The following is a 23,423-nucleotide window of genomic DNA, read 5'->3' as shown; positions in this document are numbered from 1 at the left end:
TTTAAGAAAATCAATGTTGGGGCTGGGCACAGTGGCTCATGCCTATAATCCCAGTGCTTTGGGAGGCCAAGGCAGGAGAATCACTTGAGGCCAGGTGTTCGAGACCAGCCTGGGCAACGTAGCAAAACCCTGTCTCTCCAAAAAAAGAAAAAAAAAAATTAGGCTGCTGTGGCATGCGCCTATAGTTCCAGCTACTCCAGAGGCTGAGGAGAGGATCCTTTGAGCCCAAAAGTTCAAAGTCACTGAGCTATGGTGCTATTGCACTCTAGCCTGCGTGACAGAGTGAGATCCTGTCTCCAAAAAAAAAAAAAAAACATTAACACTGGGAAATCCTGGTCTATACAGAATTGTTGGAATAACTAAATATCTAGTTTTGCATGTTTTTGTAAGGGCTGCTGCTTTCTGGCCTTAAAAACTTTTTATAATCAAGCATATTTTCAATACATAAAATTTAGTTTTGTAAATATTGTCATTTCTGAGAAATACGAGGAGAAATGCTTTGCCTAGAGGTTGTGGTTGACACCAAAAATCACGTGATTTTACAGCAAATCCATGAAATAGAATTAAAAATTCACGCCATCGATCATGTTTAGGCGCGTGTGCACACTGAGCACGTGAAAGCCTGAGACTAGAAGCTCCGTGCAGTCCCACTCTAGGCATTTTTGTTTGTTTAATCTCTAGGATCTAACACTGTACCTGGCACCTAATACTTGCTTAAGAACTGGCGAACTCTTTGTTGTAGAGAAAAAGGTGGAGTGGTTCACTGATCCAAAAGAAAGAACGTGATTTTCACCCTAGCAATAAGGGTGCAAATCCTTATTGTCATGCGAGAATGACCTTTTTAATGCTGCCATGTAAGTAAGGCTCCCCAGCCACAACCCATCATCATGGTTCCACCTTTATGGTGATACATTGAGGCCTTGGAAATTCTCCAGGCCGACTTGATGCAGATTTTACTAATAGCACATGCGGAAATATCCATATGGATTTAACTAACATATTCATAGATTTTCCCACCAGCACATATAGAAATGTCCAATGTAGCTGTTTAAAATTAATATACTCCATACCTCTGAAATAATGAAGACCTGCATCCAGGAATGTAAAAGCCTAACTTTTATTAAGTGCTTCCCATGTGTTAGGTGCCATATTCAGTGCTAAAAGTACATAAGCATTCCAAGTCCCTGAGTCCATTAATTCCTTTACCCTGTGCAAAAACAGCATTTTGGAAAGGAAGTTGGCCTTATTTCTTAAGGACCTTAACGAGCATCCTCTTTAAGATGGGTATGGAAAATGGGACGTGGTACCCATGGTAAACAGGGAAGGAAAGTCATGGTAAATGTGGCCAGCTTTAGAATGCAAGAAAGGCTGAAGAGCTAAGTCACTTGTAAGAGAATAATTTCGGGAACACTGAAAAAGGGAGATGCTGGGTCACGATGAAGAAGCAGGCTGCCTCATAGTCAACAGGGAGCGTTGGCAGGAAGGCAGACAAGTCAGGCTTAGTGGAAGAACCCATGACATTTCTTCACCCAAAGCAGGAACCTCTATTGTTGACCCATGACTATAGAAAATATGAAATCCACAGAATGGAATTTCCCATACATTTTCCTGGAAGCTGAGAAGGGAATTCTACTTAATTAGAGTTATATGTTCACATAAATGACAAAATAAACAGGCAAAGAACATTCAGCACACTAGGGACTGGGGTGTTTCAATGATCTCTTTTCTATAATTCTTTGTCCAAGATTTAGCTGAACAAGACCTCCAAGATCACCATCTTTTTGATGACTCCTGGAGGCACAATTTACTTTATGATATTTCTTCTCTTTAAATTCAGTGGCACTTTGTGCAGGATTTCTTTGCTTATTTTGAGACAGAGTCTCGTGTGGATTTATTGCCACGGTTCCCCGCATGTCATGTATGGTAACTGCCGAGCTGAAGGCCCCGTGATTGCTCTGAGTAGTTTAGTGGGGTTTTTACGGGAAGGCTCTGCCTGAAGGGAATGCTCAGCAGCTGGTGACACTTCATTTGCTGTTGTAGTTTTGAAGGACACTGACAGATGGGAACTCAAGTCCTTTTGGATTTTTTTTTTTTTTTTTTTTCCAAAAACTTTAGCATTCTGAGCCCTCAAGACGAAAGGAGAGAGGAGAGAAGAAAGGAAGGAAGGAGGGTCGGAAGAGAGGAGGAAGAGAGTGCGGGAGGAAGGGCTAAGACTGCAATACTTTCTCAAAGTCTCAGCAAGGCTGACAGGAAGTCCCCAAAGGCACCCATCAGAGGAGTCCCCTCTCCCAGGAAAGAACCTACCTCGATGTCCCTACTGTGCCGTGGAAGCATGGCCTTGGCGCAGACACACGGGGATTTCAGAGCACACAGCTGGGGACATCCCTCCATGACACTCCCTGCAGCAGATCTGAGAGGAGCCTTTTCACGGCCTCCACAGTCTTACTTGTTAGTCAAGACTTAATCAAATGACAATTTTGATTTCCTTCAACTCCTCAGTTGTACTTTAAGGTCCTATTCTGTTTCTGGATTCTGCACCTCTCCCCCCTGCAGCATCCTCCACACTGAGCTGGTCCCCCATCCTTCCCCTTCATAAGTGACTCTACAGGGAGGCCTCCTCTTGAGCTGCCCACTGAGGATTCTACCTCAAGGTCCTGCTTCCATCTCAACTCAGCTTGTTCCAAACCAGACTTATCATCTCCTGGAAAATATTCCTCACTTCTCTCCTTCCCTCTCTCCTTCCTTCTCTCCTCCCTTCTCCTTTCTAAATTCAGAGCTCTCCCAACCTCCTCCTGCTCCCTCCCCATTTTCCGTCAAAGGCTTCCCCAGTAAACTTCTTGGATGTCTTACCCTGTCTTGGCAGCTGCTTCTCAGAGGACGTGACTAACATGAGACTTAAATCAGCACACGAGTGGGGACTTCTCTTAATAGTTCTTTGGCATTTCTCACAATGCCTGACAGCCAGGCTGTCTGGTTTTCAGTTAGGCAGTTGCACACGTGGAATGACTTGGGGAGATCCAAGGATGGCTTCCCCAAGTGTGTGAGCCCTGACATCGACCTCAGTGTGACCTCAGCCAAGTCACTTCACCTCCAGCCCATTAATTTTCTCACTGTGAGTGGTTAAATTCAATGTTAATTCACACATGGTCCCTGTGCTGACATTTACAGTAAAATCTGTTTGATGGATAAGATTTATGTTACAAAGTTGGATAGGTAAAGAATCTTGCAACTTAGAAACAAAGAAACGAAGGAGGAGAATAATACTCAAAAAGGAGGGAGGAGATACGAACTCAACAATCTTTCGGATTCAACACCACCATCCTGCTTTACTTTTTATATTTTCAGTTTTGGAAAGCGTCTGATGGAAAGTGAGAACTTACTGCCTAGTGTTACATAGGAGTAGATCAGCATAAAGTCAACTGAAGTTTCTTGAGTTTCACTCACCTTCATTTTTTCTGAAAGGTAAAAGGGAATCGAGCAGGTGCATTCTTTGTCAAAATTAGAGGCAGTTTCCCGCAGTTTTGCACAATTTGCACATGTTCTTGTGTAATTAATCTGTCAGGCAAGGAATAAAACCAGTGATTAATTAAAAAGTTACATGGGAACATATCTTAACATTCAAACCTGGAGCCCACCCAAGTGTCTGCCTGTCTGGATCAGGGCCATGGAGTCTGGGCCACGCATGGGGCAGCCCCCTGCGCAGGGCCAGTGTTTCCGGAGATGTTCAGGAGGCGTGGGCCTTCTTACAGTCTTTCATCTGGGGACTTGGCTGCATTTTGCTACTGGCCCAGCATTCAGTGTTTCTGCTGCATATTTATATAACCTGTTGTGATGAAGCTTTACCCCAGATCATAAAGAGGTGTCAGTTGCTAGGAAGGTATTAGTCAATGACTCATGAGAACTAGGCTTACAGCCTGGGTCTAATCAACTTTATGGGGAAATGGCTTCACTGTTTTTCCATTCTATTGTATGGAAAATATTTATACTAGCGAATTATTCTACATGTCATCCAGAGGAAGTCACTAAAAGTGACCAAACAGAAAAAGAAGTGTTTCCAAAATGTAAGATTATCGACATGCGTCAAATTATTATGGTTCTAAAATTCTGTTCCATTCTGTTTTTTAAAAGTAAAATGCTGTGAAAAACGGTTTCTTGGACTCCTTAGAAAGGATAAAAAGAAGGGTAGTATGTCCCAAATGGGTGGCTCCTGTGAGCTCTGGCTGAGGCACCGAGTTCTGTGAAGATGCAGCTAGAAGGGTGAGGGAGAGAGACTCGGGCAGGTGGGCTTAGGGCTGTACTGCTGCCTTTATCTGCAAGAATGCTCATCTCCGGGGCCCTGGGGCTGGCATGGGTGCTGCCGTGGGCTGCTTCTGCCTTGCCCTCATTGTGTTGAGGAGTGATTAGATGATTATGGGAGTACAGAGGAGCAGGGAAGCAAGAGGGTGGCTTTCTCCTTGAAGTTAGGACTCTTTGGGAGAGAGGATTAACAAGGAAGACGGAAGGAACTTGGCATCCTTGTAAAGCTTCTAAGGGTTTTGAAGCCCAAACCTGAAGTGTGAACACTGAATTGCAGTTTTGTGAAAATGCTACACTTCATTGTACTTAGATGCTTATATTTAGTTAAATCATTCTTAAAATACTCAGCAAGGCTTGGACTATTATTTAGAAAACATTTACATCCTTTCTGTTTGTAGACTACATTTCAGTTGATAAAAAGCACCAAAGAACAGGGCTGTATCCTTATGGAGAGACAACATACAGAGTGGTGTCTGAAGAAACGGGGGTTCTAGTTCAGCCAGTCTCCGACCTTGGGTTAAGCGCTTAACCTCTAGGGCCCACATTTTGCCCATCAGCATCATTTCATGTAGCAATTCATTGATCTGTGAGCTCACTGTAGTAGTATACATGCTAATTCATGAATTCTTCTTGTGAATTCAAGAAAATATTTCACGATCAAATAATTTTTGAGTAGTTGGTATCCATGGTGCTTTCTTGCCTAAAAATTATCCCTGATCTATTGTCTGTGTAATCACAGTTTGCTGCTTGAGTGGATTGGTAAGTCAATAGCTATGAGATGGAGCCTAGATCACGTCAGCTCCTCATGGAATTTTGGAAAGGCAGAGGTTATTCTTGTTTAAAGTGAACTGCAGAGAGAGCACTTCCTTGTGCCCCAGGGCTGAGTGATAAGAGGAAAGGCCAACGCGGGAAGTCTTTTCTGTGCTATCTGTACCTGATCACGTGGGTCTGGAGGGTGCACTCCATATTGTCACCCAATATAATGAGACACTGGTTTTCAAGTACAAAAGTGGAGGGGCAGAAGCAATCTAAAGCAACTAAAAAAACAAAGTCAGCTGGAAAATGCCCATAATTTCCATGAGATAAAAGCATTCTGTTTGCGGAGTGGCCGTGGCCAGTAGTCAGTGATGGCATGAGGTCACCACCTCATGCATGGCTGCCTCTTAATGAAGGCTGCACTCCACAATGGGTGGATGGGGGACGGGGTAACAAGGGAGGCAGTAAGAGTGACACAGGAAGGAAGGAAGAGCCAGAAGGAAAGAGATTGGCGAGGAAGAGAGTAGAAAAGTAAATTGCATGAACTCTGTGGAAATGGCCATCAGCCTTGTTAGCCCATTCCTTTGCTGTCCCCTTCAGCAAGGCAAGGTTCATGTCCTCCTGCCATTTGGCCTCTGCCGCATGGTGGAGCCTGGTGGGAGTTTACACATGGCACTGGAGGACTTGCTGTCACTTAATTCCCAGGGAGATAAGCTGCTGGGAGCCGGAAGTCTAAGTAGAGAGGCAACGGAGCAGTGTGCCTTGTGGGGAGTAGAGCCTGGAAAGACGCTTTTCTCTCTGCCTGCACTGTCTGCCCTAGCCCATTCTTTCAGTGAGTGTGTGCCATCATGTACCAGGCAGTGGGCAAGGAAGCGGGTGGTGACGCAGTGAACAGCCAGCCGAGGGTATTTTACCTACTCTCTCCTTAGCTCATTGAGGGCACAAATTCACTCTTCCTCATCTAACTTATCTGCACAGTCAGCAGAACCCTTTGGCACCTTCAGACACTCATAACTTTTGTTTTATTTTGAGATGAAGTCTTGCTTTGTCACCCAGGCAGGAGTGCAGTGCCGTGATCTCGGCTCACTGCAACCTCTGCCTCTCAGGTTCAAGCAATTCTACTGCCTCAGCCTCCCGAGCAGCTGGGATTACAGGCATATACCACCATGCCCGGCTCATTTGTATTTTTAGTAGAGATGGGGTTTTGCCAGGTTGGACAGGCTGGTCTCGAACTCCTGACCTCCGGTGATCCAGCTGCCTTAGCCTCCCAAAATGCTGGGATTACAGTCATGAGGCACCACGCCCAGTCAGCACTCAAATTTTAAACCAGTGTTGATAGACTTGGCCTTCCTCTTAATTTTGCTAGTAGCCATATGAGGAGAGGGAATACATCAGCTGTCTCTGCTCGCTTCTTTCAGAATGGAGCTCACGCCATCTGGGATGTCCAGATATCTGCTCAGAGTTGATATGGATGAAACATATACTTAATTCATTAGACTGTATGGGCATGGCCAGGCAAGCCTTAGACCACCTCTTGTCTTCCCTCTCTAGACCAGCTTTGGCGATTTTCATTCTCCAACAGCTTGTTAATCAAGTTGGCAAAAGGTTTGTGCCTGAGAGGTTTCTGCTCTTTGCATCAGCTTTCTTGTTTTGCTAAATATTCTTAAGATGCCAGAAAGACTTGGGCTCTTGTCTTTCGTGGATCTCAGAGGGAGTTCATTTGCAAAGAGAAAGACACAATGCTTGAAAGTGGGGCAATATTGAAGATCTCTGTCCTGGACACTTTGTTCTTTTTATCAATATGACTCATGGTTCTCTGGCAGTCATGTGGCCTTGACTCTCCTTCTGCCTCTATTAGCCAGTTGCTGTCTTCTCTGCCAGCATAAAAAAAAGTGTTGGCTGAATTACAATCCCAGCACTTTGGGAGGCCGAGGTGGGCGAATCAGGAGGTCAAGGGTTCAAGACCAGCCTGGTCAATGTGGTAAAACCCCGTCTCTCCTAAAAATACAAAAAAATGAGTCGGGTGTGGTGGCAGGAGCCTATAGTCCCAGCTACTTAGGGAGGTTGAGGCAGGAGAATCGCTTGAATCTGGGAGGCAGAGGTTGCAATGAGCCGAGAGTGTGCCACTGCACTCCAGCCTGGGTGACAGAGCAAGACTCCATCTTGGGTAGGGGGTGGGGGGTGTGGGTAAGAAAGCTTCTAACTTTGTGAGTCCCTTATACACAAATGTGTCTGAGCTGACTGGCATGAGTGTAACTGTCCTCAAGAGGGAGTCGGGATGAATAAAGTCACTCTACAAGGACCCTGTCACCATCTGTGAAAGCCAGCTGAAAGAGGGATGTTCCTATCTTATCCAGCTCCTCTTGAGGGGCTGTGTTCTCAAATGACCATTCTCACTTATGCTGCCAAAGCTGAAAATTCTCAGGAACTGCATTAAAAACGTAAGATAGGACAAACCTCTATCTCCTGAGTTCTCCTTGCAGACAACATAAGGATGATGCCCATACAAAGGCAGAATATTCCCGTTGTGAAAAAGACAAAGAGGACTCTCGTGGTTGTGAAATGTAGCCGGTGGGCAGGCAACTTCTGCTGCTTCAGGGCAGAGTTGTCTGGCAATCTGGACAGACGGTGCTGTGGCATCTCCTCCATTTTGGTCCTGCAGGTGACTCAAATACTTTTGGGACATTTAGAACATAAAAATCAGTAAGAACTCATAGTAATACCACATATTGGTAATGTGAAATGAATTATGTGAGCCCTTCCTTTGAAGTTGCAAAGTCCTTCTGCTTCCTGGATTATTCCTTAACCAGATCTGATATTTAGCAGGAGCTCAGCTCTCTCCACTCAGCCATTGCTGAGGATAACTGACTTAGGCTCAAAAACCTTGTTGTGCTAAATGTCATGCCTAGGAGGGATAGTCCCGGCAAGGTCTATGGAAACCAACATCTGGTGACACTAGGAAAGCAATCACGATGGGCTATTTCTGGGATTTGGTGAGTAATTCAAGGCAAGCCCTTTCTGAAAGGGGGAAATGGATTTATCTTAGGAACTTGCCTAAATCCTTGGATATTAATACACAAAAATAAAAGTTAGGGCTGTCAGCCTTTTTCCAAATGTGGCTGTCCTTAACATGAGTGTAAACTAAATTGGAAAAATGCTCTCAGATCATAGCTAACTCTGCTATTTGGGAAGATGAGGAAGAGATCAGCACAGGGAATTGCAGAACACAGATGTCTCTTCTCAGCAGCTTCCAATGTTTTCTTCATCCATAAGAAAGACTCTAGTAGAAAATGTAGATTACAAACATCTCCTTCTAACCTCTCTAAGTGCATGCTTTAGAGTAGCCTAAATGAGGCAAGAGAAGGGAAGAGGAAGATAATGAGACGTTCAGCACTAAAGTACAGTATTAGGTCTGGTTTGGGGTTTTTTCCCTTGTTAGAAATCCACTAACATTATTTTCCTTAGGCCATTAAGAATTAATAATTACTTCTTTTAAAACTGGCATTTAGGATTTAGAATTAGAGTTAAGAAATTAGGCAGCATGAGAGTTTTCAATTTTCCCTTGTAATTTACATTAGATAGAAGCCATCCTGGACTATTTTTGTATCAAAGAAAGTAATGACTTTGGCAAATGTACCTAGTTTGAAAGAGTACAAAATTAATGCAAATGCTTACACTAGGAAGTTTCCAATTCAGAGTTAAAGCTTTCCACTTGCAAGCTGTAAAAAAAGCAACATATCAATGGGAAATTTTCAGCATGCCATTTGAATCTGGTTTGGAGTCGGCAAGCTAGTACGATTGTTGGTGTCAGACAACCTTGTGTGAGAAGATGGCAGTGAACACTTCTAGGTAACATCTGCATTTGTTTTACTAAATAAACACGATCACACCCCAAAACCCAAGAGTTTAAAAGGCAGTAAAAGGCCATGAGATTAGATTATATGAACAGGGTTAACCTACGCAATATTGGAGTATGTTTATGATTCAAATACTTGTTCCAACATTGGCTTGGATGGGATTATATTACATAGATAATGCCTAGCAACAGGGTAATGATAACCAAAAACCAATGAGAATCGTATTCCTTAGACTCTTTCTGAAACAAAAAATCCAACTGACCCAAATTCCAGACCAAAAGGAACTTCACACGTAATGTATTACTCTGGGGTCACCAGAGAAACAGAACCAATAGGAGATTATATGACTATGTATGTATATTACTAGGAATTGACTTACACGATTATGGAAGCTGAAAGTCCAAAATCTGCAGAGCTGATATCCCAGTTCACATCTGAAGACCAACAGGCTGCCGTGGATCCAGGAAGACCCAGTGTTTCAGTTAGCAGGCAGGCAGGCAGAATTCTCTTGGGGGTTGGGCAATCAGTCTTTTGTTCTTTGCAGGCCTTCAACGGACAGGACAAGGCCCTCTCACATTAGGAAGGACAATCCTCTTTGCTCAGGTCTACCAATATAAACGTTAATCTCATCCAAATATACCATCACAGAACACTCAGAATAATGTTTAACCAACTCTCTGGGTGTCCTATGCTCTAGCTAAGTTGCCACATTAAAACTAGCCATGACAGATAGTAAGGACAAATATTTCTGGGACACTATTCTTGAGAGACAGCTAGATATACATTCTCAGGTAACTTATATGTTAATCTATTCCTCTCTTCTAAATAAATCTACATTAAATGTGCAAATATACCTCATATGTGTTGCCTTTCAATATTTCCAGAACAGGGTTCTTTTTGACAGCACTACTGACATTTTGGACCAGATATTTATTTGTTGTGAAGGCTGTCCTGTAAGATTGTAAAATGTTTACTTGCGTCCCTGGCCTCTATTGCCCATGTTTGAGAATCACTGTTCTAAATTAATACCAGTACAACCGTTTGTTAACACCTGTTGTATTGTGGTATCACTAGAAATTTCAAAGTCTGGGTGCAGTGGCTCATGCCTGTAATCCCAGCTCTTTGGGAGGCTGAGGTGGGAGGATCACCTGAGCCCAGGAGTCTGAGGCTGTAGTGAGCTATGATGGTACCACTGCACTCCAGCCTGGGAGACAGAACAAGATCCTGTCTCTTAAGGAAAATTTCAAAGTGATTTTCAAAAAGTTCTTGTCTTCATTTTTCTTTAACCACTATAGATAGCATTCTCAAGCATTAGCAGACATTTGGTATATTTGGGGTTGCCTTATATTTCATTGTCTTTCCTATTAACTGCTGGGATGGAAATATATGTGAAATATATGTACATTATATGAATAGACACATAATATTCACGATAGTCTCATTTTTTGGTTTTGGCAAATTAATGACAGCTTGGCAGATTGGTCTGAATTCTGACAGCACAGACCAGGATGTCTTAATTTGCAAATCTCTCCTCTGATACAATAATACGTGATGGCTTTTTTTCCCCCACATTAATTTAAGACATGTCACTTGACAGGAAGTTAAATACCTCTATTGAGAAGGTAGGTGCTCCATTTTCTTTTTTACCACTTGGCAAGAGTATCTCACTTATCAGGGTTAAAGGGATGAAAATGATAGGGTTAATTAAATTTAGCAGTAGCTTAAATGTTTATTCTGTGGTAGTTTTTTTTTTTTGTTTTCTTTTAACTTATTTGGCTCTAGTGGGAATCCTGGAGAATGAAACCTACCCTTCTTTCCTCTGAGTCCCTGTGTGTGGCTTTCAGCCCATGGAGGTGCAAGGTGCATCAGTAACAAGTTGCTGGTGTGCAGGTGTGTGAGATTTCCTGGATGTTGACATGCTAACCTGTTAGGCTCATTTACATTTCACAAAATTGGAATGTAGAATTCTATATATCAGTAATGGCATCTGGTTGCTTTCTATGTCTGGTTTGCTGTATATGCTTGAGTCTCCAGATAAGTTGGTATCTTGAAGAGGATATGGGAGACCTGGGTCTGACCTCTGGTTCTGCTACTAAAACTAGTGTATGCCCTTTCTCAGATTTACTTTCATTGTCTATACAATGTGACTAGTAACACTTTTCCTTTGGGACTCTTTCAATGATTAAACATGACCGCTTACATATAAACGTAAGTTGTAAGCACGGTGCTTGGCAAAGAGTGGGCAACCAATCAACATTATTTAAAAGAGTAAAAAAAAAAAGTAAAAGAGTAAGTGAATTTGAGCCAGAAAATAAAAAACAATACTATTACCTTATAACTCATAGAATAAGTATCAAGTCCACACTGATGTAAATAAATAATTGAACAAGGAAATGGGGAAAGGGGATAATTCTTTTTTTTTTTTTTTTTTTTTTTGAGACGGAGTTTCGCTCTTGTTACTCAGGCTGGAGTGCAATGGCGCGATCTCGGCTCACCGCAACCTCCGCCTCCTGGGTTCAGGCAATTCTCCTGCCTCAGCCTCCTGAGTAGCTGGGATTACAGGCACGTGCCACCATGCCCAGCTAATTTTTGTATTTTTTTTTAGTAGAGACGGGGTTTCACCTTGTTGACCAGGATGGTCTCGATCTCTTGACCTCGTGATCCACCCGCCTCAGCCTCCCAAAGTGCTGGGATTACAGGCTTGAGCCACCGCGCCCGGCTGGGATAATTCATTCTTAAAGTGGAATTCTGTAATAAATGTAACATATGTTGAAAGAATGAGAAAAATAGAAAAACCATTATAATAATGGCTGTCACAGGCAGGAACTACCAATGTTTGCTAGAATTAGCAGGCAAAAGTTTGAGGAAAACCAGATATTTGTATTGCTTCAAAGTATTGCCCCCAAAATAGATATTAATTACAAAGGGAAAATAATAAGTTTATAGTGTAAAAAGCTGGCAGATACCACCTTAGCCAGGTGATCAAGGCTGACTTCACTGATAATAAAACATATTAACAGTATGTACCCCTGATATAATAAATCTGGAAGGACATACTCGTTTCTGTGGTATTCTGGTCAGAAATGCATAGCTACAGTCAAATCATGAGAACGTTATAGACAAATCCAAATGGAAGGACATCCTGCAAAATACACAATGGATACTCTTCAAAAGTGTGAATGAAGATCATGAAAGACAGGAAATAGTGAGAAACTGTCACTGGTCTGAGGAAACCAAAAAGACACAACTAAGTTAGTGCAGTGTGGGATCCTGCAATGGATGCTGGAATAGAACAAGGACATCAGTGGAAAAACTGGCAAAATCTGAATTAAGTCTGTAATTATACTGTTACCAGTGTTGACTTGTTAGTTCTGATAACTCTATTATGGTTACACAAAAAGTTAACATTGGGGAAACCCAGGGAAGGGAATATGGGAATTCTCTATTCTATTTTTGTAACTTTTAAGTCTGAAGTTTCAAAATAGAAAGTTTTAAACTAGTTAAATGAGCAAGACAGCTGTAGTTATATTGTTGTCTTTTTATACGTTTACAAAGTGCCAAATTAACCTGATGCTCTTTCTTCCACTACCCTGCTGATATGGTTTGGCTCTGTGTCCCCACCCAAATCTCATGTCGGATTGTAATTCCCAGTGTTGGGGGAGGGACCTGGTGGGAGGGGATCAGATCATGGGGGCAGATTTCTCCCTTGCCATTCTCATGATAGTGAGTGAGTTCTCACAAGATCTGGTTGTTTACAAGTGTGTAGCACTTCCCCTTCACTCTCTCACTGTCTTGTCACCATGTGAAGATGTGCTTGTTTTCCTTTCAGCTTTTGCCATGATTCTAAGTTTCCTGAGGCCTCCCTAGCTATCCTCTTGTACAGACTGTGGAACTGGAAGTCAATTAACCCTCTTTTCATTATAAACTACCCAGTCTCAGGTAGTTCTTTATAGCATTGTGAAAATGGAAGAATACACAAAATTGATACCAGAGAAGTGGGATATTGCTAAGAAGATACCTAAAAATGTGGAAGCAACCTTAAAACTGGGTAATAGGCAGAAGTCAGAACAGTTTGGAGGGAAGAAGACAGGAAGATGAGGGAAAGTTTGGAACTTCCTAGAGAGACTTGTTGAATGGTTTTGACCAAAATGCTGATAGTGATATGGATAATGAATTCCAGGCTGAGGTAGTCTCAGATGGAGATGAGGAACTTATTGGGAACTGGAGTAAAGGTCACTCTTGCTGTGCTTTAGCAAAGAGACTGGTGGCATTGTGCTCATGCTCTAGGGATCTGTGTAACTTTGAACTTGGGAGAGATGGCTTAGGGTATCTGACAGAAGAAATTTCTTTCTTTATATGTATATATATATATGTGAATTTCTCATATATGTATATATTATTGCGCTTTAGGTTTTGGGGTACATGTGAAGAACATGCAAGATTGTTGCATAGGTACATACATGGCAATGCAGTTTGCTGCCTTCCTCCCCATCACCTATATCTGGCATTTCTCCCCATGTTATCCCTCCTAACTCCCCACCCCCCACTGTCCCTCCCCTAGTTCCCCCCCACCACAAACCTCAGTGTGTGATGCTCCCCTCCCTGTGTCCATGTGTTCTCATTGTTCAATACTCGCCTAAGAGTGAGAACATGTGGCGTTTGATTTTCTGTTCTTGTGTCAGTTTGCTGAGAATGATGGTTTCCAGGTTCATCCATGTCCCTACAAAGGATACAAACCCATCATTTTTTATGGCTGCATAGTATTCCATGGTGTATGTGTGCCACAGTTTCCCTGACAGAAGAAATTTCTAAGCAGCAGAGTGTTCAAGAGATGGCCTGGCTGCTTCTAAAAGCCTATGTTCATTTGCACAGGCACAGAGAACTTATATTTAAAAGTGAAGTAGAGCATAAAAGTTTGGAAAATTTGTGGCCTGACCATGTAGTAGAAAAGAAAAACCCATTTTCTGAAGAAAACCTCAAGCCAGCCGCAGAAATCTGCATAAGTAAAGAGGAGCCAAATGTTAATAGCCAAAACAATGGAGAAAAAGGCTCCAGGACATTTTAGAGGCCTTTGTGGCAGTGCTACCACCACAGGCCCAGAGGCTTAGAAGGGAAAAATGGTTTTGTGGGCTAGGCCCTGGGCCCAGCTACTGTGTGCAGCCTTGGGACATGGCACCCTACTTCCCAGCTGCTCCAGCTTCAGCTGTGGTTAAAAGGGGCCAAGGTACAGCTCAAATAATTGCTTCATTGGGGTTTAAGCCCCAAGCCTTGGCAGCTTCCATGTGTTGTTGGGCTTATGGGTGTGCATAAGGCAAGAGTTGAGGTTTGGGAGCCTCTGCGTCAATTTCAGAGGATATATAAAAATGCCTGGATGTCCAGGCAGAAGTTTGCTACAGGGGTGAGCCCTCATGGAGAACCTCTGCCTCTAAGGGGCAGCGCAGAGAGAAAATGTGGGGTCCCGAGTCTCCACTGGGGTACTGCCTAGTGGGGCTTTAAGAAGAGGGCCACTGTCCTCTAAACCCCAGAATGGCAGGTAGATCCATCGACCGCTTGCACAGTGTGCCTGGATATACTGCAGGCTCTCAACACCAGCCTGCGAAAGCAACCGTGGGGACTGTACCCTGCAGAGCCACAGAGGCAGAGCCGCCCAAGACCTTGGGAGCCCACTCCTTGCATCAGCATGGCCTGGATGTGAGACGTGCAGTCAAAGATCCTTTTGGAGCTTTAAGATTTAATGAGTCCCCTGATGGGTTTCGAACTTGCTTGGGGCATGTAGCTTCTTTGTTTGGGCCAATTTCTCCCACTTGGGAGAATTTACCCAATGCCTGTTACCTCGATTGTAGCTTGGAAGTAACTTGTTTTTGATTTTACAGGCTCATAGGTGGAAGGGACATGCCTTGTCTGAGATAAGACTTTGGACTTGGACTTTTGAGTTAATGCTGGAATGAGTTAAGACTTTGGGGGACTGTTGGGAAAACATGATTGTGTTTTGAAATGTGAGAAGGACATGAGGTTTGGGAGGGGTCGGGGGTGGAATGATATGGCTTGGCTCTGTGTCTCCACCCAAATCTCATGTTGAATTGCAGTTCCCAATGTTGGGGGAGGGACCTGGTGGGAGGTGATTGGATCATGGGGACAGATTTCCCCTTTGCTGTTCTCAGGACAGAGAGTGAGTTCTCTCAAGATCTAGCCGTTGAGAAGCGTATAGCATTTCTCCTTTGCTCTCTCGTCACCATGTGAAGATGTGCTTGCTTCCCCTTCACCTTCTGCTGTAATGTTTCCTGAGGCCTCCCCGCCATGCCCAATATATAGCCTGTGAAACTGTGAGTCAATTAACAACCCCCCTACCGACCTTTTTTTTGAGATGGAGTTTCACTCTTTTCACCCAGGCTGGAGTACGACTCACTGCAACTTCTGCCTCCTGGGTTCAAGCTATTCTCCTGCCTCAGTCTCCCAAATAGCTGGATTACAGGCATCCGCCACCATGCCTAGCTAATTTTTGTATTTTTAGTAGGGATGGGGTTTCACCATTTGGCCAGGCTGGTCTCAAACTCCTGAACTCATGATCCACCTGCCTCAGCCAGCCAAAGTGCTGGTATTTCAGGTATGAGCCACTGTACCCAGCCTAAACCTCTTTTCTTTATAAACTACCCAGTCTCAGGTAGTTCTTTATAGCAATGTGAGAATGGACTAATATATCGGCCACCCCTTTTGCTGGGACCATGCCTCAGAGTTTACAAATCTGCTCCCCATGTACCATCGCTTAGAATCCTCAACAATGCCCACTTTGAGCTGATGAGATGGGCCTCAAGAGGTAAGGGGCTTGCCTAAGGTTACACAGCTGCTCTTCCCTTTCTCCTGCACAGTTACAGCAGAAGCCAGTTGGTGAGAGAAAAAATCAGCCGGCTCAACAAAAATCACACACAAGCCAGTGATATTTTATTATATAAGAGAGTTGTCAAAAGGACAGATTCATTTCTGTTTCAGAAATCCCCTCATTCCAGTGATCCATTTGTCGACACACTTAACATAAACTATTTGCTGATATTTACTGGGTTCTTGCAATGTATCAGAGTCATTAAATAAGATGCAACTTCTACTGTGGAAACTGGGATCTTCATTAGGACCCAGACTTAGAAAAGGCCCAGTTTCAAAGATTCTGACTTGCACAGACTGAGTACTCCCATTTCCAGAAGTTCGAATACCTCCTTTCTTATCTAAACAAGAGAAAAGGAAGAAAAAAAAAAAAAAGATTAAGGTCAAGCCAGAATAGTCTTGGTGAATAAATTCAACCATCAGGACTCCCTAATATTTACCCAATTGTTATGGCCAGAATCGCAGAGGGCAAAAGCCTAACACACATTTAATTCAGAGTTGAAATTTAAAAAAATATATTATTATTATTATTACTATTATTCTGAGACAGAGTCTCATTCTGTTGCCTATGCTGGAGTGCAGTGGCACGATCTTGGCTGTTATCTCCGCCTCCTGTGTTCAGATGATTCTCATGCTTCAGCCTCCTGAGTAGCTGGGATTAGAGGCATGCACCACGACACCTGGCTAATTTTTGTATTTTTAGTAGAGACGGGGTTTCGCCCTGTTGGCTAGGCTGGTCATGAACTCTTGGCCTCAAGTGATTCACCTGCCTTGGCCTGCGAAAATGCTGGGTTTACAGGTGTGAGCCACTGTGCCTGGCCTATTATTGCTATTATTTTGTAGAGACAGGGTCTTGCTTTGTTGCCCAGGCTTGTCTCCAACTCATGGCTTCAAGTAATCCTCCCACCTCAGCCTCCCAAAGGTCTAGGATTACAAGTATGAGCCACCATACCTGTCAGAATTTAAATATTTACATAGATGAAGGAAGAAGTACTATATAAAACATCAGTTTCATTAAAGTGCCCTTTTGTTTGTAGACATTCAAAATAAAATGCTATGCAAAGGTTTTTCAAGGATTCCACAGTGTGCTTTCTGTAAGCAAGATTATACACAATAGTTCAGTATAGGATTTTATTGCCTTAGGATAACTGCTAAGAATGACAGCAACAGAATAAAAGTAACTGTGGGTGACAAGACGTTTTTGGACATTTCTCATTATTAGAATTAGAAACCTAGTAGATTAGTCAGATTTAAGATTAAAACTGAAATAATCAACTATGGCCTCATGCCTGACATCAAATTTGTTAAACCAGTTTTAAGAAAGCAGTCAGTTCAGGGGCCAAGTGCACAACTCTGTGTGTGTGTGTGTGTGTGTGTGTGTGTGTGTGTTTGTGTGTGTAACTGAGCAAATTGTTTTTTAACCTGAACTGAGGTCTGAAATAACTCACTGATCAATTACAGTCAGGTTTGGTCTCAATCTAGAGACACAGCTTTATGTGATAAATTAATTCATTCAGGATTTTTGGAGGAGTATTTCTTAGCCTCTCTGATAGTTACTGCCATGATTTGTTCTTGGTTGGTGACTGGTAACCCCCTTTTTTTCCTAACAGCTACTGTGAAGCATCAGGCTAGATTGAAAAATTAGCCCCATAATAGCATGGTAGGTGGCAAAGTCGATTTTTCACATGATGATGATAATAGATTGCTTTTAGGAATACATAATGAGCTAATGCTGTGCCCATAAAGGCATTCAGTCATTTAATTCTAATCCACTGAGACATCAAAAAATTTCCCCACCCCACAAAACCAAAATGTCTTTCTAAATTAAGGGGGTTCTTGGGAATGTGGAGATGCTGGCAGAGGCAAGTTTGTGTCCCCGCTGCACCCATCCCAGCCAAAAGTGCACGTGTAAGAATGAAAGACAAAGACAAGTGTGTGTATAAAGAAAGGCACAGGAAAAGTGCAGCTCCTTCACATCTTCTTGTTTCTCAAAACGGTCCCTAGTGAGGAGAGGCCATTGATCCTTTAAGGAGCAACAGAGTGGATTCTCATGAAACACATGAAAAGGATACACTTACGTGTAAGGGGACGGGGCGGCCTCTATAATTATAGTTAGCTCAGAGTTAAAAGGTAGAAATCATTTCAAAATCTAAAATGTGCTGGCTCCTCATGTCAAAGACTTACTGTGTTTGAACTCAAGTTCAAATGGAAAAAAAATGATTAAAGGCAACTGCTGGTTAGGTGGTACCTCGGGAATGTCCATCATTCTCCTCAGCTTCTGATCTCTCCAGTTCCAGTCAAAAACCAGAAATTTTAAGGGGTTCAAATTAAGGCCACCTGAAAGAGACAGGGATCGAGCTGCTGCAGTCAAGACCTCATGACATAAGCCTATTACAATGATTTTTTATTCATTTGCTGTCCTCTGCCCCGGTAACTAATCTCTGCACATTCAGTGCCGCCCTTCCCTGATGGAAAACAAATGCACCACTCTGAGACTTGCTCTTCTTAGCATCTCATCACTCCTTCTGGGGAGAGCAGAGAAGCCGCTCTTCCTAAGCTCCTCAAATGCTCACACGCTGGCCAAGCCTCCATTTCATGCAGCCCCAGAGGTGTAGTCTCATTCCTGCCAGGCATTTGCTAAGCGAAATCCTACAGTTGGGGGTAGTTGCCTTTCAGAGGAGTCGAGTGCACGGAGTCTGCATGGCTCTGAGGAGGTGAGTGGAGAGAAAGATGAGGACAGGGCTGGGAGGTTCATTTGAGGCAGAAAAGGAAGTTGCGATGAATGGGCTCTATTCAAAGTGAGCTATCCTTTGATGAGGCTGGTAAATCACTTAATGACTCCATTCTCTGCTTTCCCATCTGTCTAGAAGACAATTGTGGACTGTGGAGGCTGGAGGGGACCTGGGGATTGTCTGGTCTCCAGCCGGCTCACAGTTGGGCGTTCAGTCAGCTCTTGCCTCTGCTCCGAGCTGTTCTGCGTCCCCGGTCAAAACAGTACCTGCAGCCTTCCTCTCCTGCGGCTCTGTTCCTCAGCTATTGCCTGTAGTATTTAAATATTTTCCTCTTTACCTCTAATGCTTATTCATGCTTTTTATAATTCGAATGCCTGTTATTAAAAACTCTGCAAAATTAAAAATGGTGAAATGGTAAAGACAGTCACTTGATCATCCGTCTTCCCTTAACCTAACTGCTGGCAGGAAAGCCAGGGACGGCCTTTCTGGAATTAAACTGAGCATAATATAATAACAGCTTCAACATGCTTGTAGGTGATCTCAAACTCCTGACCTCAAGTGATTCGCCCATCTCAGCCTCCCAAAGTGTTGGCATTACAGGCGTGAGTCACAAGTGCCCGGCCAAAATGCTTTTATTTGATAAAATAAATTTCCTTCTATGACATATCCCAGTGAAACATCAGAAATGTAAACATAGCTACTTGCAAAAATGAGCATTGCAGTATTATTTGTAATAGCAAAAGTTCATAATAGAATTGCAAAAATAAATAAATTTACAATAGAATATTGTGTAGCTATACAAATAAAAAATTAAACATGCTTCATGACAAGGAAAGTAAGTCCTCATGAGATATAGCAAGTGAAAAGGTAGGTTATAAAGTTATGAGATGTTGTATAATCAATCTCTCTTGTATAAAAGTAAACATATGTATAGAAAAAAGACTGAAAGGAAATCTATTCATTATTAACAAGAGATTGCCTCTAAAGTGACTTGTTTTCTTCTCTGTGTATTTTTTCTCTGCATATTTTTGCATTTTTCAAAGGCTCCTATAGTCAGAAAATTCCCTTTACTACTAAATTAAGACAACACAATTGTCTGTAATTGTACACATCCTAGTGTCACGGGATATCTTTCGATGTCTGGAAACTCTCCTTATATATCAAACATATAAACAGCTTGTTAAGTCATAAACAGCTAGGTATCACTTTGTTAGATTTTCCACTTTTAGGGTGCTGGGATTATTCTCTTTAAACACTTTGTATGTAGCTAAATACCTGTGGTTAACGAATATTAAACCATTCATCCAATTAGAATCAGAAGTAAAAATTACTTTCATTAATATTGTAAAAAAAAAAATAGCTCCTTAAATGATTTTTCCACATGTAATAAGCCTTCATTATTGAGGTCTCACAGCTCTGTAGAGATCTGATTTCAGTAGTCTGGATAGCTTTTCTTTTTCTCGTCCTTTCTTTCTTTTAAATACAGAGGAGCATATTCTTGTTGCATGGAATGGGGGCTCGGGGAGCCTGGTGACACCCAAAAAACTCTGTATTCCAGAAGGGGTTGGTGGTGAATCCTTAGCTAAAAGCTGTTAAGGAAACAGGAACCAACCCAAGAGTCCATCCTTAGCCTCCCCTGATACCCAGCCAATGACTCCCAAAGCTCTGTCTCATAGAAGGCCTGGTGCCTCGGATCTGTTCCTTAACTTTCAAATGCCATCGGACGTCCACAAGACAAAAACCCAAACTCCCTGGCTTACTGTTCAAGGACTTCCCTCCAGTTTCTTTCCAATGGAATCACCTGCTACTATAGCCCACGAAGTCTCCAAGCAAGAAAGTTGGTCTCTTTAATAAATAACTAAGATTTGTTAAGTGCTTAGGGTGTGACACTTAGTGTGGTGAGCTCTTTATCAGCGTTTTGTTTTTATAACAATCCTTGAAGTAGCCACTATTGCTATCTGTGTCATTCACACAAAGAAACAGGCTGAGAAGGGTTAAGTAACTTGCCAAGGTGACAGAGCTGGGAAGTTGCCGGACCTGGGATTTGAATCTGGAGGTCTGAGTCCATCACAGGGGCTCTTAACTGCAACGCTGTTTTGCCTCCCCATCAATTCCTTGTGATATACCATGTGTATATCACATGCCTGCTTTCCGAGAATCTCACTGGGCTGTTCTCCCATTCATGAATGCTCCCCTGACCCCCCCTGCCTATTTCAGTCCTCCCCACCCTGCAAAGACCAGATAAAGACCCTGCCTGCAGATTCAGGCCAGCGTAATCATCTCTTTCTCATTTCAACTCTTTAGGACTTAGGAGTGCTCATTTGGCTCTTGGCATTGCCTGCCTCATGTTGTTGATCTCAGTCTATGTACACTTAGTTCTTCAGCTGGATCAGGAGAACCAGGAAGGCTTGGACTGCTAGACCTCGGGGAGGGCGGCTTAACCCTCTGCGCGTCAGTTCTCTCTCAAAAGAAAAAGGCTAGCCTGTGAGAGTGCCTTGAGTGCTAAACGCGGCAACAGATGTAAGGGCGTCAAGCGTGTCACTGCGTACAGGCAGGAACTCAAAAGTGTTTCCCTTCCTTGTCGGGGGCAGCCAAATTGTTACTTCTCGGTATTTGTACACAACTCTGCATACAGTGGGTTCAGCTAACCCTGGATGATTTTCATCTGGAGAGAAACAACAGTAGTTTTAGCTTTTCGTGGCTCTCTGGCAAATGGCCATCTCTACAATGATTTACTACACTGATGAACACATTACTTTTAGATATATAAAAGCTATTGAGAAGACATCCAGACAGTTATTTAAAAAAAGGTCTATTATATAGTATGTAAGTAATTTGGAAATAAGTGTTGAAAACAAATAATTAAATCTGCCTGGTAGGTAGAAGAGGTAATTAGATCGTCGGCAGGTTAGCACGTTCTTAGGCTACCGGTTTTGAGAAAGTTGGCAGACTATATAAAAACGCACCAATGCGTGTTGTTTGGAATACTTTCTGTAAAGCACTAACAGAGAAATGCATTTCGGAAGAAATATTATGCAATGCCTACATTACATTCATGGAAACTATGTTTCGTTTTATTTTACCAGCCCTCGAAATGGGAGTCTCCCCAAGACTCAGTGGAGTGAGACGGAAATGCTCAACTCATGCGGCGGCTGGCCACTGCACGAAGGCTGTGCAGACCCATTAACCTGCTTATCCTGCTCATGGCAGCTGGACGTTGGCTGTTGAGGTGGGTACACGTTTTCCTTGTCATTCCTTACTGTGTTATACTTGCTGGTTGGCTTCAGAGATTAAAGGCCGAGTTTCCAATTCCTGAATTAACGCAGAGGTCTGGTTTTTGTATATCCCAGATTTAGTTTCTGAGACTCACATATGGGTAAGGCAGATTCCCAGTCCTAGGCAAGAGTATCACTGTCCGCATCATACCTTGTTTAACAAGTTCTTTAATTCTCCCTGGAGTTCCCACACCCAGGTGTACCACACGCTTCTCCAGCAACTTTACCTGCTCCTGGACCTGTTCCAAGATTAAAGAGAAGGGAAGAAAAGGAAAAGTCATTCAGAAAGTGCAATCTTATGCCAATCTTATGACTTTTATCTCAAAAGTCAAGAAAGTGAAATGCAAAGGGAGCTACCCTTGTACAGGGTCAACTTCCAGGGCAGAGACGCGCATATCCCTAGAAAACTGGTGAATCTTCAAGGAATCAAAGAGTGAAACCTCAGGCTCTATACAGGGACGGAGCATGGCAGTAGAGACTGCCGTAGGTGGGGTGGCAGGGGTAGGTATGAGGAGGGATAGAATGAAAAGAAACAGAAAAGCTCTTAAATGTTACATAAGGAAGGAACTCAATAACGTACTTGCTAAGGAGATTAGGAAAAGAAGTTGGAAGAAAATGGCTGAGGTCTGGGAAGGGCCTTTAGGGATCACAGGCCCCTGCTTACCCTTTATGTGCTTTGCAAATAATTTGATAACTTTGCTGTCTCCTCTGAATGCTGTCACTGACCTAATGAAAAGAAATAGGTGAATGCTTAAGAAAACCAACTCATTCTGGGCCACGATGACTACTTAAATATTATGTCTTGCTTTATTCAAAGAATATGTGCATCTGTGTGTATCTGTGTGCATACGGACACACAAATTCTGAGATTTTCAGGTTAGCCCATCTTTGCAATGAGAGTGGGTGGCCTTTTAGTCAGGCACGTATCTGGGTTGGCTTCATACTGCCATACACAAGGCCAACCTTACTTAAGCTTCCTTGATTACTGAAACATAGGACCCTGCCTTTCACTTGCAATACAGAATTCCTGTATTTCAGGTCCCTGGCAGAGAATTTATATTCCAGTTATGCAGTGAAGTTCTCACACAAAATCTGGTTGCAAGAGATATCTTAGAGTGGTGATGCCAGCCCACTCTCTGTGGAGCCAAGGGCATCTACAAAGCTCTGCCTGTGGTGGCCATGAGGGGAAGCTGGGGACGAGCCCGAAAGGAAGAAGGAGGAGGGCTCTTCTGTCCTTCTATCAGAGCTGTCCCTTTTTATCTATGTTGTAGACTAAGCTTCTCTATAAAATTTTATATGTGGAAATGGAGCTTCGGCCAAAAAGAAAGGAAGGAAGGAGGGAGGGAAGGAGGAAGGAAGGAGGGAGGGAGGGAGGAAGGAAGGAGGGAGGGGAGGGAGGAAGGAAGGAGGGAGGGGAGGGAGGAAGGAAGGAGGGAGGGAAGGAGGAAGGAAGGAGGGAGGGGAGGGAGGAAGGAAGGAGGGAGGGAAGGAGGAAGGAAGGAGGGAGGGAGGGAGGAAGGAAGGAGGGAGGGGAGGGAGGAAGGAAGGAGGGAGGGAAGGAGGAAGGAAGGAGGGAGGGAAGGAGGAAGGAAGGAGGGAGGGAAGGAGGAAGGAAGGAGGGAGGGGAGGGA

The 23,423-nt window shown here is 43.2% G+C and overlaps 2 protein-coding genes and 1 long non-coding RNA gene across 5 annotated transcripts in view; 1 reads left to right on the top strand and 2 right to left on the bottom strand.

Moving 5' to 3' along the window:
- Positions 1–8,756, bottom strand: part of LOC101052230 (cell cycle control protein 50C) — a 32,217-nt gene extending 23,461 nt beyond the window's left edge. Inside the window, exons 1-2 of the mRNA XM_003943535.2 lie at positions 7,510–8,756; positions 3,445–3,555 (exon numbers count right to left, since the gene is read on the bottom strand). Of these exons, the coding sequence (XP_003943584.1) occupies positions 3,445–3,555; positions 7,510–7,701 (303 nt within the window). The 5' untranslated portion in view covers positions 7,702–8,756. The remainder of the gene's footprint in view (positions 1–3,444; positions 3,556–7,509) is intronic.
- The window catches only part of LOC141585313 (uncharacterized), a 103,664-nt gene that overhangs the window by 74,354 nt on the left and 5,887 nt on the right, over positions 1–23,423 (top strand). For both annotated transcript variants that reach the window (XR_012518695.1, XR_012518696.1), the window contains exon 4: positions 21,604–21,746. This is a non-coding gene — a long non-coding RNA (uncharacterized LOC141585313). The remainder of the gene's footprint in view (positions 1–21,603; positions 21,747–23,423) is intronic.
- Positions 15,827–23,423, bottom strand: part of CMSS1 (cms1 ribosomal small subunit homolog) — a 361,157-nt gene continuing 353,560 nt past the window's right edge. For both annotated transcript variants that reach the window (XM_074403543.1, XM_074403544.1), the window contains exons 7-10: positions 22,460–22,518; positions 21,944–22,033; positions 18,034–18,122; positions 15,827–16,126 (exon numbers count right to left, since the gene is read on the bottom strand). In XM_074403543.1, coding sequence (XP_074259644.1) covers positions 16,043–16,126; positions 18,034–18,122; positions 21,944–22,033; positions 22,460–22,518 — 322 coding nt within the window. In that variant the 3' untranslated portion in view covers positions 15,827–16,042. The remainder of the gene's footprint in view (positions 16,127–18,033; positions 18,123–21,943; positions 22,034–22,459; positions 22,519–23,423) is intronic.

Source organism: Saimiri boliviensis, chromosome 8 (assembly GCF_048565385.1).
Source record: "Saimiri boliviensis isolate mSaiBol1 chromosome 8, mSaiBol1.pri, whole genome shotgun sequence".
NCBI classification, from domain to species: Eukaryota; Metazoa; Chordata; class Mammalia; order Primates; family Cebidae; genus Saimiri; species Saimiri boliviensis.
The sequence above is the reverse complement of the archived record's forward strand: the minus strand, read 5'-3'. Positions and strand labels throughout refer to the sequence as shown.